This window comes from Equus przewalskii, chromosome 23, assembly GCF_037783145.1.
Source record: "Equus przewalskii isolate Varuska chromosome 23, EquPr2, whole genome shotgun sequence".
NCBI lineage: Eukaryota > Metazoa > Chordata > Mammalia > Perissodactyla > Equidae > Equus > Equus przewalskii.
This window is the reverse complement of record NC_091853.1, coordinates 20,718,315-20,735,886: the sequence shown is the minus strand read 5'-3', so window position 1 is coordinate 20,735,886 and position 17,572 is coordinate 20,718,315. Positions and strand designations below refer to the sequence as shown.

At 41.2% G+C, this 17,572-nt stretch overlaps 1 protein-coding gene across 3 annotated transcripts in view; it reads right to left on the bottom strand.

Moving 5' to 3' along the window:
* Positions 1-17,572, bottom strand: part of PTPN14 (protein tyrosine phosphatase non-receptor type 14) — a 173,985-nt gene that overhangs the window by 53,663 nt on the left and 102,750 nt on the right. For all 3 annotated transcript variants that reach the window (XM_070591273.1, XM_070591274.1, XM_008515145.2), the window contains one exon: positions 737-834. In XM_070591273.1, coding sequence (XP_070447374.1) covers positions 737-834 — 98 coding nt within the window. The remainder of the gene's footprint in view (positions 1-736; positions 835-17,572) is intronic.

Below are 17,572 nucleotides of genomic sequence, written 5' to 3'. Positions count from 1 at the left end.
CTGGATTACATTCGAACATTATTAAAGAAAATAATGACTGAAAGGGAAACACGTTTCTCTTAAAAAATTACATTCTCTTGTTTTCAATATGACTAAAGACAATTTAACCACCACTCAATAAAGAGTAATATATAAATATTTTTTTTAAATTATGTAACATATTACATAAATATATGTAAAAAAATATATAACAATTTAGAGAAGATAAAAATAGCTGTCTGACAAATCTAAGTAGGACAGATTAAAAGAAGAATTCGCTCCAATACATGTTTGTTGTTTCACATTACAACTGTACGTTTTAAATTTCTCTCTTTGTGTAAGAATAAATGATACTATAACGTTTAAAGCTATCACACTAGAAACTGATGTGAAAGTCACACAGTCATTGCCTTGAGCCACAAAATATGACCACATTGGGCAGTGGAATAATTCTGAGAAAATGTTCCATAAACCCTGAAATGTAGCTTTAATTAAAGGCAGGATGAAAGCTGCTATTTCTTCAAATAAAACTGAAATTACACAAGCATGAGCAATTTTGCAAAGGACTTTGAGAAATCCACCATCCTCCCGCCAAAAATCACTAACTCCACATTTTCAATGTAAGATATCTTGAAACGAAAAGCGGGCATGACTAAGGGATCATTTAAGTAAATCTAACTTTCCCCTCTGAGAGGCCAGCAACAGAGTAATCAAACAGGAAGTGGAATTTCACATGCTGGTCATCACTCTCTCTTACCTTGTACAGCTAAGCCGGCCAGCCGAATCACCTGTTCCAACGTACACCGCAACCGCCCTTCCAGCACATCTTTTTTGACTTGCAGGTAATACTGATATCTGTTCATGGGAATAGAGAAACAAATAACCTTAAAAACACATACTTGGAATGTATTCCCACGACACTGATGTCTCTAGATGTAAAACCCTGTGTACACAGCAGGATACACAGGTGATGTTGATAAAGGTCAGCTCTATAAAAGATGGAAAGTGACCTCTGCCTGTGTTTATCTTTGTTTGATGTGGCAGGTGGCACATCCCGTTCATTCTGAGTTTGAGCACGTTTTCATCAAATCATTTCATTGTGGGCCAGCAGGATGAATCACTGATAAGGACCAGTTCTTCATAACAGAGATCAAGAATGAAAATGCTCTTCCACACCTGGACACCCACAACAACACAGCTGCCAAAGCTACATTCGACAGTGTGCATTCCTGAAAAAATACTGGAAACACAGCATTTCTTCAACGCAGAAGTCTGGTAGGTTGGATGACAAAAGGGCCAAATAATCTGGAATTCTGCTAATGGATAGGATAAAGCTTTTCAGAGTGTGGTTCACCCTACGTGTCTGTGACTCATAAAAATTTAATCTAATGCAATCTCGAGCCTTCCAACCTGAAGTACTTTCTCAAACCAGCAAAGTGCAGACGGACAGAACGTGCCCATACACAACATCAAACCCCAGAGTAGACCACCATTCTCAGAAGCTGATTCACTGTATTGTTTCCTTGCCAATAAAACTGCACTCTTAGAATCACCTAAAAATTTAGAAATCTCCTCACACCAAACCTTTACTCCCCAGGACTCCACCTCTTTGACCACACTCTTAAAACACGGTCACCTCTACAACAGCCAGACCTTCGTAGCATTAATTCCTGGCCAATACTAACGACCTTTTTGCTCCTGGTAACCATAACTCTCTGCTTTTTCCAAACTTTGACATGTCAATCAAGGAAACTCAGGAGTGAGCCAAAGCCCACCTCCTTTGGAAACTGGCAATCAGCGTTCAGAGCTAACCATCGCTGGCTCCAGCTTGATATGACAGATATCATTGCACCACGATCTAGCGCCTGTCTGAGGGGAGCATCTGGCTCTACACCCACTCCAGCACAGTCTCTACTTCTTCCATCCTCTTGGGTCTACCGGACAGGGGAAAGACAACCATTTTGTCTCTCAAGGGAAAAATCGACACTCAAATCAGAAGGACCAACACTTGGAGTTACTTAAAAATTCTTTTTAGTCAAAATTAATACATAATAGAAAAGCAACCCATTTTTCCTACTCCCATCCTATCTTTGACCTAAAATATCCATAGTCATTTTACAGGGTTCACTACTGAATCAATACTTTTACTGCCTGTCCATATCATTTGACTAAGTTAATTAATGTATATACAAGCGTCTTCGCTGATTTTCAGAGATAAGTCCCTGATACGTTAGAAAACCTTCGTGCCCAGTCACCACCACCCTGAGACCAGTGGACACTGCTTCACCTAGTCATTGCGTCCCTAACTGGTTAGAGGCATCATGGATTCTAAATCCCACCAAATAAGAACAGAGGTTATATATAAGAACTTGTGGTTAAAAGTCTTTTGCCGGTAACAAAGTAGCAGTTCTGCTGTTTCTGAATGTGCACAAACAATAAGGAAGAAATACTAGGTAGGATACTTTTAAAAACCCTGTGAAACTGAAGGCACTGTGGGCATGTGTGGGTGTGTGTGTGTGCGCGTGGGTGTGTTTGAGGGAGTTTTTGGCAACAATACACGATGGATGGAAAAGGGGAAGTCATGACCTGCCTCTTCATTCTTCATAGGAGAGAGTCAGAGTAAACGAAAATATTTTGAAGCAATAATTGTCTATGAATTTAAAGAAACATCAAAAGAGTAAATCAAAATATCGAAGTCTAAAGAAATCTGAATTGCTACAGTTAAATATGCCATGGTATCTTCTGGCTTCCTTTTTCCCCCTGTTCACTAAAGTTAAGCCCCTGATCTTGGGCGCGTTTTCAAATGTTTCGCCCAAATAAGTTAACATTACAGAAGGGTGGTCCCATGTACCCCCATCACCCAAGTCCCTGCTGTTTGTCTGATTGTCTCCATTCCAAGCGGAGAAAGAGAGCAAGTCTACATATGGTGGGTGTCAAGCTTCCATAGTTTCATTTTGCAAACCAAAAGCTTCAACAAAAACGCTTTACATTCACACCTTTGCTTCAAGGAGTGTGCACCCTGTCAATTATAGGCAAATCTCAAGGTTTTATAGACTTATTTAAGGAACAGATTTATGTCTAAAACCAGAATGTAACAATGCACACTTTTTGTTCATCTCCTGGGAGAAAGCTCAGTAAAACTTTAACTAGGAGAGAAAACATGTGCTTCAGAAGCTTTCTTCTCACACCATGTAGCACGTTTCCTGTCTGTGTTCTTCATCCTTCCTTCGAGGTGGCTGTTCCTCAGCCCTCTCTGCCATGCTCTTTCATTGTTCCCCAGCCTGTTTCTTGGTTTTCTTCCGGCACCTGTCTTGTGCTTCTGGGCCAGTTCTCAAGAAAACAGCAAAAGGTCCACCCATCTGTATGCGGGAAACTTCCCTTCAAGAGACCTCAGGAATTGCCTGTGAGTCTTTTATGGAAGATCTCTTAGTTTATCCCCAGCTGGTTCTTAGACAGGAGAACACCCTTCCGTGGAAACCTACGCAAGCAAGTGGTCCTAGGTCAGCAAAAGATCTTTTAAGCGCCAAGCATTCATTGTGAAAGCGGATAGGTCTTTGAAGAGAAGCCACTTAGAATCTGAAGACCAGACTTTCAAAACTAGGGGAATAAGAAAACAGCGATGAGGAAAAGTGTTAACTTCATCCTCTTGCCAGAAAATCCCCCTGTGCCTTTCTTCAGAAAAGTTAAAGGATACCAAAAAACAAATAAACAAAACTACCAAAGAACTTAAAACAGAATCTCGGGATCGGGATAGAAAGGAATTTTAAAGTTTACTGAAGAAAGGTACAATGGGATTCTGAAAACAAACAAACAAAAAACCAGAAGACACAATTTCAAGGTAGGAAAGGATGGTGAAGCTCACCTACTCCTCCTAATCAGACAATGTTTGAATCTCTTCTGCACGACATTCACTCCTTCCCATCTCAAGTGGTTTCAACTTATTTTCTGCTCTACAAGCCCATGGATATTAATACGTACTCCCTAAGCACTTCCCCCACATATAAGTCGGCTGGATGCCAAGGGACACCCTAGAGAGGTCGGAGAAGGCCTTTGACTTACAGGCATGCTCATCATCTCTTGGACCACTGCTGTCATGTTTGTCTCTCTACTGCACTATTACGGGTTCAATTTTTTAAGAACCAACAAGTGAAACATTTTAAAAGGTGTCATCCTGGCATTATCTGCCATAGCCAGAGTCTTCTTACGTCATGTTGGAGGTGAAAATGCTCAGTTGATATCTTTAGGAATAGACCACCAACTAATTAATCCACAGGATCCAGGAAAACACTAGTTCTAGCTTTCTTACTCTGCTGATCCCAACTTTCATCTACAACTATCACTTCTATAATGTACAAGCAAATTCCAGATCTATCCCATGCTAGGTGACCTTGAATCCCCAATCCACTAGGAAGCAACAGCAGGATTGTTCCTGGTCACTTAGGTTGGATGTAGGTCTGTACTGGGATACAAAACCAAAGAGCTGAAGAATGCAGTGCTCTTTCCTGGAAGCCATCCAGACTATGAGAGACTCTGAGCAGCGTTAATGACATGGTGCTATCACCACACGAGACTGTGGATATTACCATACGAGACAGCAGAAACGAGGACAAAATTTGGACCACTTTGGAAATTGTTTGCTTGCTACATTTTTGCTCAAAAGGCACTTATATAAAATATAATAATTCTATCTTACACGAAACTAAATTAGAGAATATGAGCTGAAATTCTATTTCTAGAATGTTTGGTTTTTACTTATTTTTGATTAGAGATTTGATTCGAACGGCAGTAAAATATAACAGTGAATCCTATTTTGGAAACATGCAATTTCATGGAAGTGTACTCCACCCTGTCATAGCTTTGGGTGGAGGGGAAAAGAAAAAACCAGCCCTGGTGCCAGGAAAGTAAGTATCTGCCAACTTTCCAAACGGATCCTCTTTGAAAACCCAAGCTCACAAGGAAAACTCTTGAATATTTTTCATATTCAAAGACCTGGAAATAGTCCCTCAGACCACTGAGGTCCGATGAATGGTTTTAGCTTAGGATTCTGCTCCCCTCTAAGAACTGGTGAACATAATTTTGCTTGTTGAATCAACGTAAAAGTTTTATTTCCAAAGTTTTTTGTTTTTGATCTATAGAGAAGATTAATTTATGCATTCAATGCAGGTTTCACTGGGCGAAAGAGAAAAGGCTTTCTGATAATCAGTGATATTAAACATTACAACTGGAAACCGACAGACGCTATGAACCAGTCTCTGGAGGTCTCATCTGGAATACTTCTATCCAAGCTCAAGAAAATAAGTGGTGTTTACATGTTCCTTCCTCCCCCGAAGATTCTGAAAAGAAAGTTTTAAAAAATGCCATACCATGTCAAATCAATAGAGCATTCAGTACTCTGACAGTGGTATCAAAGAACTCTTTCAAAATTACACCCCATAACACTATCCTCAACGTTTACAGATGTACAGCTAAGATCTTTAATCTCTCTTTTTAACTCATATATGAGGAATTTATCTAAGCACTTATGCAACTATGTTTTACTTGCAGGTCTGTTAATACTTCTCAGATTGAGAAATTCCATGTGCTGTTCTGAAAAGTATGGACTGTACTACCACAGAACCACAAATAGACGAGAGGAACTCCGAGCCCAAGTTCACACTGCTTTTAAAATGTTCCTCCCACCCCTCCCACAAGTGAAATATTCACTCCGAGTCCAGTTTGGCGGAAGTGCCTCAGCAGGGAAGTGCCATGAAAATGAGCAATCCTGAAGACCTAATTTGGGTCATGCTTCTACTCAAGGACTCCACATCCTCACCATAAATCATAAAATGATGGAGACAGAAGGGAGGTAGGCCATTACTGTTCCAAATGTCTGCTCCTGTTCTCCATGGGGCTTCCCCTCCAAGAGGGTCATACCTGCCTACCTCATTAACTCTGCAACTAGCCATAGGGTCAATGAAATGTGGGTGGAAGTGACATGTGCCACTCCCAAGCAAAAGCCTTCTGAGCCAGTGCCTGGTCCCGTCTCCGTTTCCCTCTGCCCTGAGACCTGCAGTGTCCAGGCAGGCACTGCTGCTTGGTTAGCCTGAGCCCAGGGAAAGAAGGTAGAGGATACAGTGGACAGGTAAGATGAGCAAGAAACAAGCCTTTGTTTTTGAAGGCCATGGAGATCTGGGGGTCATCATATATGTTGCAGCATGATTGAGCCTAAGCTATTTCATAAGGGAAGGATTTCAAAACCCAAGTCTAACCCTTTCATCTTTAGAGAACAAAATTGTGTTGAGCGAGGAGAATGACTTGTCCAAGGTAACAGTGCTCCTTGAAGGCAGGGCCAGACACACCAGGGCCTAGAGCTCTTCTACCACACGGCAAGCACACAGGCGATAAGAGTGGGATCTGATTCCCAGCCATTGCAGACTAGTCATCAGTTTCAATGAAGTCTAAAAACAAAAACAAAAATAAAAACTCCACTACCTGGTGATATTTATGATCTCGATGCTTCTAAGGAAGGGCTTTGATACCCAAGCTGCCCTCCCCTATCCTTAGATAGTCTGTGCCACAGAATATGAGGCAAATATCGACGTGAGGAGCTTTTTGTAAAAACATATGACAGGACAAGTTTCATAGCTTGACCCACAAATTATTCAAGATCTGTTTTCTTCCCTCAGCAGCAGCCTCTGGGATATTTCACGTTCCTCCTCCAGAGGTAGAAGGAAGGGAAAGAAGACTGAACTACGTATGCATTCGAACTACTTGTCGACAACTTTATAACACACAGAGGGACAAAAGTAAAATGGAGCAATGGGGTCTCCCATTGTAGGCTCCTCCCTGGAAGGAAGGCTAGATCCAGCAGCGGGGGTACCAACGGGGCCCAAAATGTGTTTTTTTTTTTTTAAAAAGTAAATTGCAGTTCACCATCACTGTCACACCCAGTCCGCACTCTTGCATTGAGTAGCCTCATCCTGTTGCTATTCTAATACTCCCTGATGATGCGGTATGATCAGCACATTTCACTCGTGCATTATTCTCGTTACCCCCATTGCCCAAGGAGATCTGAAAGAAAGACAATGCTTCTTTTCAGTTAACAATGGGTTCGTGAAAGCAATCTGGAAGCTGCATCCACTGACCTGCAGGATCACTGTTATTATCATACAGCTCCTGTCTGCCTTTCCCTCCTACAGTTCAAGGTCAAACCAACTTCTCTCTTCCCTTGTGCATGGTCTGTACGAGTGTGACAATTTAGAAGGCAGGGGTAGGGGACAAATCAATAGCACCCTTAAATTCCTCAGTCTGTGCAGCCTTTCCATAAAACTACTGGGGTCTTAGAACGAGAGAGAGACAGACAGACCGTTTTGTCATGGTTATTACTAAGAAAAGGGTGAGACCTAAATTGCCCTTTCCTCACTAGAAAACGCCCTTCACAATTAACAATCTCAGAAGAATCTTGCTCGAAGGAACTGGAACCCAGGACAGTGCAGTATGTACCAAAGCATTAGCATTGCTCTCTGGCTGACATTATTTTGGGCAAATAAGAAATAAATGGACAAAGTTCTGTACTACAAAAGACAAAAAAGAGGGGACTGAGGACAAGCTGTCCTAGCATTCTGGGGTACAGGACAGCAAAGGAGCATAGTTTTCACTGCTAGATGGACAGAGATACCAAGAGGAGAGAAACAGCACATTCCATCCATTCCAAAAGGTGTTCACAGCTGTAAATCCAGATAATGGACAAGGTGGCCCACCCTGTTCTCCGTCTGCCAGGGCCAGATAAACAGTGCGCACGCAGGCATGCAACCAGATAAACCTGAACGCCCGCCTGCCTCTGTCCCTCCATCCTCCAAACCCCTGGGAAGAGTTCATTTATGATGATTCAAGGATAATAACGTGTTTGGTGCCTGACCCATGCACTATCTAAAAGCTTTTATATTTAACGACCCTTCAAACTGACAGTCAATTAAAACCCTGCATTGTCAAGCGGACTGCAAAGTCAACACTCCAGAAACTACGCAAAATTGAAACAACCCAACAAGAGGGAAAGAAGGGAAAAGACTAAAACTATAACTCGACAAAGATAACCTTAAAAGGGAAAGTTTTTCTTCTAGACTTTTTCACACCACAAGCCAATACGTGCGTGTGCACGAAAATACAAACATGTGCATATACTCAAACACATACGGACAGGAGTGCCTTGGCAAAAGTTCCATTCCAGAAGTTTGCAACGTTCATCGATCAATACCCTCTTCTGCCAGAGATACCTAACTTCTTACGGAGACTCCCTAAGTTTCAGTGAGTCAAAGGATTGCAATTCTTTCCTAAAAAGGATAATGTTTGTTTAAATACACACAAACACACACAAGCCTTAACTACTAGTGAGAAAAGGCCAATGATAGCAAGGTGTTGCCAAAGAGAAAAGCATGCCACAACCTGATCCTTGCTTTCTGCTCTTGAACTCTTGCATTAATTATAACAAATTACAGGGAATCCAAGTGCAGTTTATAAGTACAATAAACTCCCTAATAATAGCCTATCATTTAATCAGGGGTTCTCTTTGAAAAAGCAAAACTCATTCTCTACAATACATCATAGAGGGAGAGAGAGTACCCTGATACCACTTCTTTCTGTCCCCTTCTATGCTATTGGGTACAGATTCCTTTACAGCAATAACATTGATGGGATTTAAAAGAGCCAAGTAGGTTTCACTGCTGTGGGGTGTGATGCCCTGAAGTAGGAAAACCAGACAACAGGAGTAGAAATACCTAGCCTCAAGACAAAATACTGGTGGGCCAGCCCAGTGGCGTAGTGGTTAAGTCCATGGGCTCCGCTTAGGTGGCCCAGGGTTTGCAAGTTCGAACCCTGGGTGCAGACATACACAGGACTCATCAAGCCACATGGTGGCAGCATCCCACATACAAAATAGAGGAAGATTACTACAGATGTTAGCTCAGGGACTATCTTCCTCAAGAAAAAAGAGGAAGCTTGGCAACATGTATTAACTCAGGGCCAATCTTCCTCACCAAAAAGAGAAAAGAAAATACTGTCCTAAAGTGTGTGATGTTAAAATAGAATCTGAGTCTGTTTTGCTCTGCCTTAAAAATCTCCAACGAGGGCCAGCCCAGTGGCACAGAGGTTAAGTTCGTGCCCTCTGCTTTGGTGGCCCGGGGTTCGCTGGTTTGGATCCTGGATGCAGACCTATGCACCGCTTGGCAAGCCATGCTGTGGCAGGCATCCCACATATGAAGTAGAGGAAGATGGGCATGGATGTTAACTCAGGACCAGTCCTCCTCAGCAAAAAAGAAGAGGATTGGCAGTAGATGTTAGCTCAGGGCCAATCTTCCTCAAAAAAAAAAATCTCCAATGACTTGGAAAACAGTTTGGCAATTCCTTAAAAAGCTAAACATGGAGTTGCTCTATGACCCACAAATTCCACTCCTAGATATATACCCAAGAGAACTGAGAACATGTGTTCACACAGAAACTGGTACATGAACAGAGACAGTATTCATAACAGTCAAAAGGAGGAAACAACCCAAATGTCCAACAGCTGATGAATGGATAAACAAAATGTGGTCTCTCCATACAATGGAATATTATTTAGCCATAAAGAAATGAAGTACTGACCCGTGCTACAACATGGAAGAACTCTGAAAATATTACGCTAAGTAAAATAAGACAGACACGAAAAGCCACATATTGTATGATTCCACTCATATGAAACGTCCAGAATAGGCAGATCCATAGAGACAGAACGTAGATTAGCGGTTGGCAAAGGCTGGGGTAAGGGAGAACGACAGCTAATGTTTTGAAATTACATAGTAGCAATGGTTACACAACTTTGTGAATATAAAAAACCACTGAATTGTATACCTTAAAATGATTACAATGGTAAATTTTATGAGAATTTTATCGTGACAAAATAGAACATCCAATAACCCTTATCAGGAAAAAGTTCCAACTCCTGACATAGCACACCAGGTGCTTCACGATCCACTCAAAACTACCTTCTTTCTAACTTCATGTCTCAGCACACACCATATACTTAGGTTTACTGTGCTTCCCGAGGTCTACCATGTTCTTTCCGGCCTCCTTACTGTTCGCTCTCCCTCAGTGCCCTTGCCCATCCTCCTCCATTTGGACAATTACCTACTCATCCTTCAAAGCTCAGCTGAAATTGATCTCCTTTCGTAAAGCTTCCCACACCCTCTCAACCAGTTAAGGGAGCCCTCTCCCAGCCCCACCACACTTCCTCCAGGCCACTCCTGCACTGTCATCAGCACCCGCTCTCCACCATAACCTCCTCACAGACTAGGGACTGGGTCTTATCACTTAATGTCAGTACTTGGTACTAAGTAGACACTAAATAAACATTTCTGGGTAGATGAAATATTGACAGAGCAACAAAGATGAAGGGAGGGTGGGAGACTTATCAGCTCATAGTAAGACTATTAGCTGTTATTTCTGGGGTATGAAAGAGGCACCTAAAAGTTTCAGAACCATAACCCATCACATATCAAGCTGGAAGAATTAAGAAACTTTTATTTTGAGGCAAAGGGAAAAAATATTCCTTCAAAGACCTATAATAGCCAACACAATATTGAAGGAAAATAACAAAGTTGGAGGAATGATACTATCTGACTTGAAGATTTATTATAAAGCTACAGTAATCAAGATGGTGTGGTATTAGAGAAAGAATAGACAAACAGATCAGAGGAACAGAATGGAGAGCCCAGATATAGACCTCCATAAATATAGCCAGCTGATCTTTGACAAAGGAACAAAGGCAACACAATAGAGCAAAGAAAGTCTCTTCATCATGGTGCTAGCACAACTGAATCCACATGCAAAAACATGAATCTAGACACGCATCTTATACCCTTCACAAAAATTGACTCGATATGGATGACAGACCTAAATGCGAAGTGCAAAACCATAAAGATCCAAGAAGATAACAGAGGAGAATATCTAGATGACTTTGAGTATGGCAATAACTTTCTAGCTATAACACCAAAGACACAATCCGTGAAAGAAATAGCTGATAAACTGGACTTCATTAACATTAAAAACTCCTTCTCTGCAAAAGGCAAGCCACAGACTGGGAGAAAATATTTACAAATGACACATCTGATAAGAGACTGAACCAAAACATACAAAGAACTCTTAAAACTCAACCATGAGAAAACAAATAACCCAGTTGAAAAAAAGGAGCCAAAGACCTTAACAGACACTTCATCAAAAAAGATACACAGGTACAACTGAAACTTCACAAGGTTGTTAACTATCATAATCTTAACAAAAAAAAAAAGATACACAGATGGCAAATAAACACATGAAAAAATGCTATTCATCTGTCATCAGGGAAATGCAAATTAAAACACTGAGACAGTACTACACAGCTGTTAGAATGGCCAAAATTCAGAACACCGACAATACCAAATGCTGGTGAGGATGCGGAGCAACAGGAACTCTCATTCATTGCTGGTGGGAATGCAAAATGGTACATTTGGAAGACGGTTTGGTGGTTTCTGACAAAACTAAACATACTATTACCATACAAACCAGCAAATGTGCTCCTTGGTATTTACTCAAAGGAGCTGAAAACTTACATTCACACAAAAACTTGCACACAGATGTTTCTAACAACTTTATTCATAATTTCCAAAACTTGGAAGCGACCAAGATCTCCTCCAGTAGGTGAATGGATAAACTGTGGTACATCCAGACAATAGAACGTTATTCAGTACTAAAAAGAAAGGAGCTATCAAGCCATGAAAAGACAGAGGAACCTTACATGCATATTACTAAGCAAAAGAAGCCGATCTGAAAAGGCTACTGTATGACTCCAACTATATGACATTCTGGAAAAGGCAAAACTATAGAGACAGTAAAAAGATCAGTGGTTGCAGGAGGGAGGATGAAGAGGCAGAGCATACAGATTCTTAGGGCAGTGAAAATACCTGTATGATATTATAATGATGAATACACAGTCATGCGCCGCATAATGACATTTTCGTCAAAGACAAACCTCACATATAACAGTGGTTCCCTAAGATTAGTATCATATAGCCTCGGTGTGTAGTAGGCTATATCGTCTGGGTTTGGATAAGTACACTCTATGATGTTCACACAATGATGAAATCACCTAAGGACGCATTTCTCAGAATGTATCCCCATCATTAAGTGATGCATGACTGTATGTGATCACATATTTGTCCAAACCCATAGAACGTACAACACCAAGAGTAAAACCTAAGGTAAACTATGGAGCTTGGGTTATTATGATGTGTCAGTGTAGGTCACCCTTGGTAAAAATTCTGGTGAGTGATGTTGATAATGAGAGTTTCTGCATAGATGGGAGCAGGGGGTACAAGGGAAATCTCTGTACTTCTCCTCAATTTTGTTGTAAACTAAAACTGCTCTAAAAAGTCTTACCAAAAAAAACCAAAATGAAACTCTTCCATGGTGGACCACTGGTTTACTTGTAAATGGTTTAAACTGTTTTCTGAGCTACCAAGCAGCAAAGAAGGAACTCAGGGCTGAATCACAGTCAAGAACCAATTACAGCATGAAATAGACCCTCGTGGTGGGCAAAAGGAGCACAAATCATGGGGGAATGAGGCTCCATGAGGATTAGCGTAGGCAAATCCACTCCTCTACACTGTCGCTGTCAAATGCGGAGCCTTCTCCTTCTTACACTAGGGATAAATATGTGTTGACTCATCAGCACAAACTACACACCTGTCTGCCCTGAAAACCATGTGTTCATAACATTATCTACAACTCCACTGTGGGAAAAAGCACTTTAAATTACATCTGGAAGCTGGGTGAGTCAATTGCCCAAAGATCTGTCTTCCTGGTAAAGAGCCAGGTTCACGGCTAAGAAGTCTGCATAAGATTCTTAAAAGTTTGGTGAGCGAGCAGGTGGAAAAGCAGTCCTGTTGTTAGCAATTTGCCTGGTCTGAAGGAGAAAATAAATAAAAATCAACGAATGTGAGGCAAGAAGATCATCTCTGTGGATGGGCATGAGTTATTCCCTACAAACTCTAATTAAAGATAGACCTACATTCTCACAAGTGAACGACTGTCAAAAGAAGCCAATTCTTCTGTCAACGAAGTAATGTCCCAGAAATGAGTAGGAAATACTGACTATGGCATTTATAAAAGTTTCATGAAGGAATGATGGAATGAAAGTAGTTAAATATACATTCCTAGAGACTATGGTTGAAATAGAAGTTCTTAGTCTATATTATATTAAGCCATACAGCTAGAAACAAGGTATTGGACCATTACTAGTAACCAGGAAACTCAGTACGGATGGAGTTGAATGGGGAGACCAATGGGTACCAGGATTCCATCTTTTTCAACCTAGTTTCCCTACCATCAGAGCAGAAAAGCATGAGGAGGAGGCTTTCTTCAGCTCTTAAAAATGAAATGTGCTAGTCTATCCAACTCTCTCACACCTGCTGGACTGAAGAAACAATCTAAGATTCTATATTGACTAAAAGGCAAGAGACAAGCCAGGCCAAGGCCTTCCAACTATGAGGACCTTCAGTCTGAGATGCCTGTTGGAAGGGAAAGATCTGTCATTGATGGTGATTCTTTTGTGTCTTCATGGTGATGGGCTGAGAATCGTTCCTGCCTTTAGCTGTCTTCAGTTGATTCTGACACCTCAGTCCCCTGTGTGAACAACACCATCCACATCCCTCCCTCCAGCATCTCTGTCATCAAAACCATGGCCCCACTCAAGTTCTGTCCCTAACTAAGAGCTAGCCAAGTCTAATTTTACCCTCTGGCTGCTGTTTTTACTTATTGACCAATCTAAGTTTTTCATATTTTTAATCACTGGGCTTCAGGTATTAGTGCTTAAATTCTGCGGGTACGCACTTATCCCATGCTCTTTTAGTCACTTCATGCACTTTTTCTCATATTCACAGCTTAAAAATGTCTGAACACTAAAAGAGCAACCCATGTTGAAAGAATATTGCCCAAAGATTTTAAAACATTGACAGAAAAAAGAAAAAAAAAAAACTACACAAGCTAGATGGGATATTCATCGGAAGTAGCGAAATAGCTGCTATTTCTGCCCAGAGGTCAGAAACAGAGGAGATGCTTTGAGACCCTGCTGGATGACCTTCATAGAATAGACTTGTCGTCCCATCCCACCCCACTTTCAATTTGGCCAATAAGACCCATGTCCAACCCCTCCCCAATCACAGCACTTCAGTATCACAGACTTTCTGTATTTCTAGCGATGAAAGGCTCCTCCAACTCTATTGAGTCCAAAAGAACTTGAGGGCAGGGACCATCCCTCTTTGCTCAATAATTCACAGACCCAGATCTTAGATTTGGGAACTATGCAGAAAGCATTATGATCGTTCACTGACTCAGAGAAACCCAGAGGGTAAAAAGAATGTTTTGGAAGTTAGCCACGCAAATAGTTGGCATAAAACAACACAGGACTCAGTAGCAAAACAAAAACCCCAAAATCACCTAAACTCCAGATATTGCATCATACAAAGCCTTTCCAGAGCCACTGAGTTGGAATCATTCATTCCACCCGCTGTGTTCCCACTGCATTTTGTAACTCTAACAGGGTACTGATCAGGCAATTGGTTTAACTATGTGGATCTGTTCTCGCCTCCTTGACTATTTTATAAGCTTGCTTTGTTCATCGTGGCATTCCCCCTCAACACCTGGCATACAGTAGGTCTTCACTGTACGTGTACATGAGAGCAGGACATCATGACAGCTTATATGATGTGGCCCTCCATCAAAGCCAGTTAATTACAGACTGGCTGAAAGAAATTTTACACCGTTCCTAGGGTTCTCTGAAAGAAATAATAAAAACACACTACACGTCTATCAAAAGCTTTGGAAGACTTAAATTCTCCACAATTGAAATTTTAAACAAATTTTCTAGATGTTAAGAAATCAAAGGATTCAAACAATCCTTAATAATAACAGTGTTTTACATTCATGGAGTTTTTTCCAAGTGTTTTCATGTGTAATATTTCACACCATTTCTTTAAGATAGTCACTATTTCCCATTTACTCACGAGGAAATGGAGACTCAGAGAGGAAAGGTGACTTGCCAAGTCTCCTGATCTTACAGCCAAGCGCTCTTTCGTTACAACATGGTGCCTCTGCAATAAACTGGCAGTCTCTGTAGTTTCTATAAGTCTAGGGCATAAAACTGAAAGGAAAAATTGGGAGGAAGAAAAAAACTATGGAAGATTATATACACATTACAACACGAATCCCTGGTCATTTACTGAATTTCTGCTGCTGGAAATGAATACTTTTCTTCTGCAGAATCTTCAAAAGCAGTTGAGGATATCAAGTGTGGCAACAACAGACAAAGATAAAATACCAAACCAGCAAACATGTCACTGCCCAAGAATCTAGCATCTTCCTGTGCTGTGATTTCTGCCAAAATTGTGCTTGATATTTTCAGGCATGAAAATGTCTCTCTACAATTCTTCTTTTCAAAGCCCTTCTGGGGCTCTAGGATTAAAGGACTAGATACGTCTTTTGTTGAATGCAATTTAAAAATAACTTTAGATGGCCTTTCTTCTTTTAGAGTCGTAATTTTCTACCCGCCTCAGTCTCTACAGGGCAATCTTTACAACCCCCAACACATAGTAAGCTTTAAGGTAGAAAGTGCAATTTCCTAGAGAAAAAAATGATGACCCGAAGTGACAATGGACTACACACAGGTGGAAAGAAGCCCTTTGTTTAGTATAGGGACAAGGAAGGGGGAGTGTCAAGCAGAGAACTATAATTCCCATACCAGAGAAAATTCCTCATGTCTTCGATTTCATGGAGAAGGTTGCTACAAACACACTCCTCCTTCTTATTCTATGTTTAAGAACTTAAAGCTATCTTATTAGAAACCAGAATAGGAACATCAAAAGCCTCTTTAGGAACCAAGAACTCAAGACAGGGTGCTGGTTCTGGATGGTCAGTGGCTGCACTGAGCATGCGCTGTGGGCATAAGGCCATGTTCAAAGGACAGGATTCCTAGGGAAAAGAAATACTAAGTAGGTACTCAAATTTCTCATTAAACAAAAAGCTCAGCAAGCCTCTCCTAAAAATTGTGGCTGCAGAAAATATATGGCCTTCTATATTTTAATATATTCATGAAGCCAACACAAAATTTCCAGTTAAAAATTATTATAAAAGCTGCCAAATTCTATTACTATAATGATTTCTTAAGCTCTTATAGCACTTTTATTTAAAAATTAAACCAACTTAGATCCAATTTACTGGTAGAATGTTAGAAATGTACTAGTGAATACATTCAATTATTAATTCATCCACTCAACAAAATGTAATGAGCATCTATCACATGCCAAGAGCTGTTCTCAGGGGCCGGGCCGGTAGTGCAGCGGTTAAATTCGCACGTTCTGTTTCTCGGCGGCCCGGGCTTCACTGGTTTGAATCCTGGGTGTAGACGTGGCACCGCTTGGCAAAAGCCATGCTGTGGTAGGTGTCCCACGTATAAAGTAGAGGAAGATGGGCAAGGAAGTTAGCTCTGGGCCAGTCTTCCTCAGCAAAAAAGAGGAGGATTGGCAGTAGTTGGCTCAGGGCTAATCTTCCTCAAAAACAAAAAGAGTTGTTCTCAGCACTATGGATATAGCAGTGAACTAAAAAATCCCGGTCCCTGCTCTCCAACAACAAACTTGCACTCCAGTGGGGACAAGAAGCAATAATCAAGTAAATAAATAAGCTCACTGACATAAGTCAGATGAGAGGTATAGAGAGTAACAAAGTGGGAGGTGGGCAAGAAAGGGCTCTGATAAGGTGAACTCCGAGCAGAGATCTGACAGAAATGAGGAGTGAGCCATGTGGCTTTCTGGGGGGAAGGATGCGCTTGTTCAGCAGATACAGGGGCTTCCAGGAAAGCACGTGGTGATGTGTTCGAGGATGGCAAAGAAGTCGGTATAGCAAAGCATGAACAAGAGGACAAACGGTAGGCAGTGATGGGAGAAAGGGAAGGAGTGTGTAGACCATAGAGGCCTTCCAGGGCAAAATGTAAGGATTTCAACTCTTCTCGGTAAGATGGCAAATGAGTGGAAGGTGCTGAGCGAAGAAGCTACATAAACTGACATACGCTTAAAAGGATGGTACTGACTTCTGGGTAGACACCGGACTCTAAGCGGCGAGGTGGAAGTAGGGACACCCGTCAGGAGAAATGACGGTGGACTGAGCGAGAGCAGTAGCAGTAGACGTGGAAGGAAGTGGTCAGACTCTGGACACGCTGTGAAGGTTGGATACGGGGTGTATGAGACCGAAAGAATTCAAGGACCACTCCAAGATTTTTGGCCTGAGCAGCTAAAATGAAATTTTCAGATAGACTTCTCCTTTTTGGAAAATTGCCAGACTACTCTTTAACACACAGTTTTTAAAGAAATGGATTTAATTAATAGCTAAAAAAAATTATAGCCAGATTATATTTCACTAAAATTTACAAGTTCATCAAACTACTTCAGCCAAACATCTGATCTCATCTTTCTGTAAAAGCCGGGGTGGGGGTCTCTTTGCTATAGTAATGGATTCACTTTTTTTCATCATTCTTCTTCCTCTTCCTTGACCCCCAAAT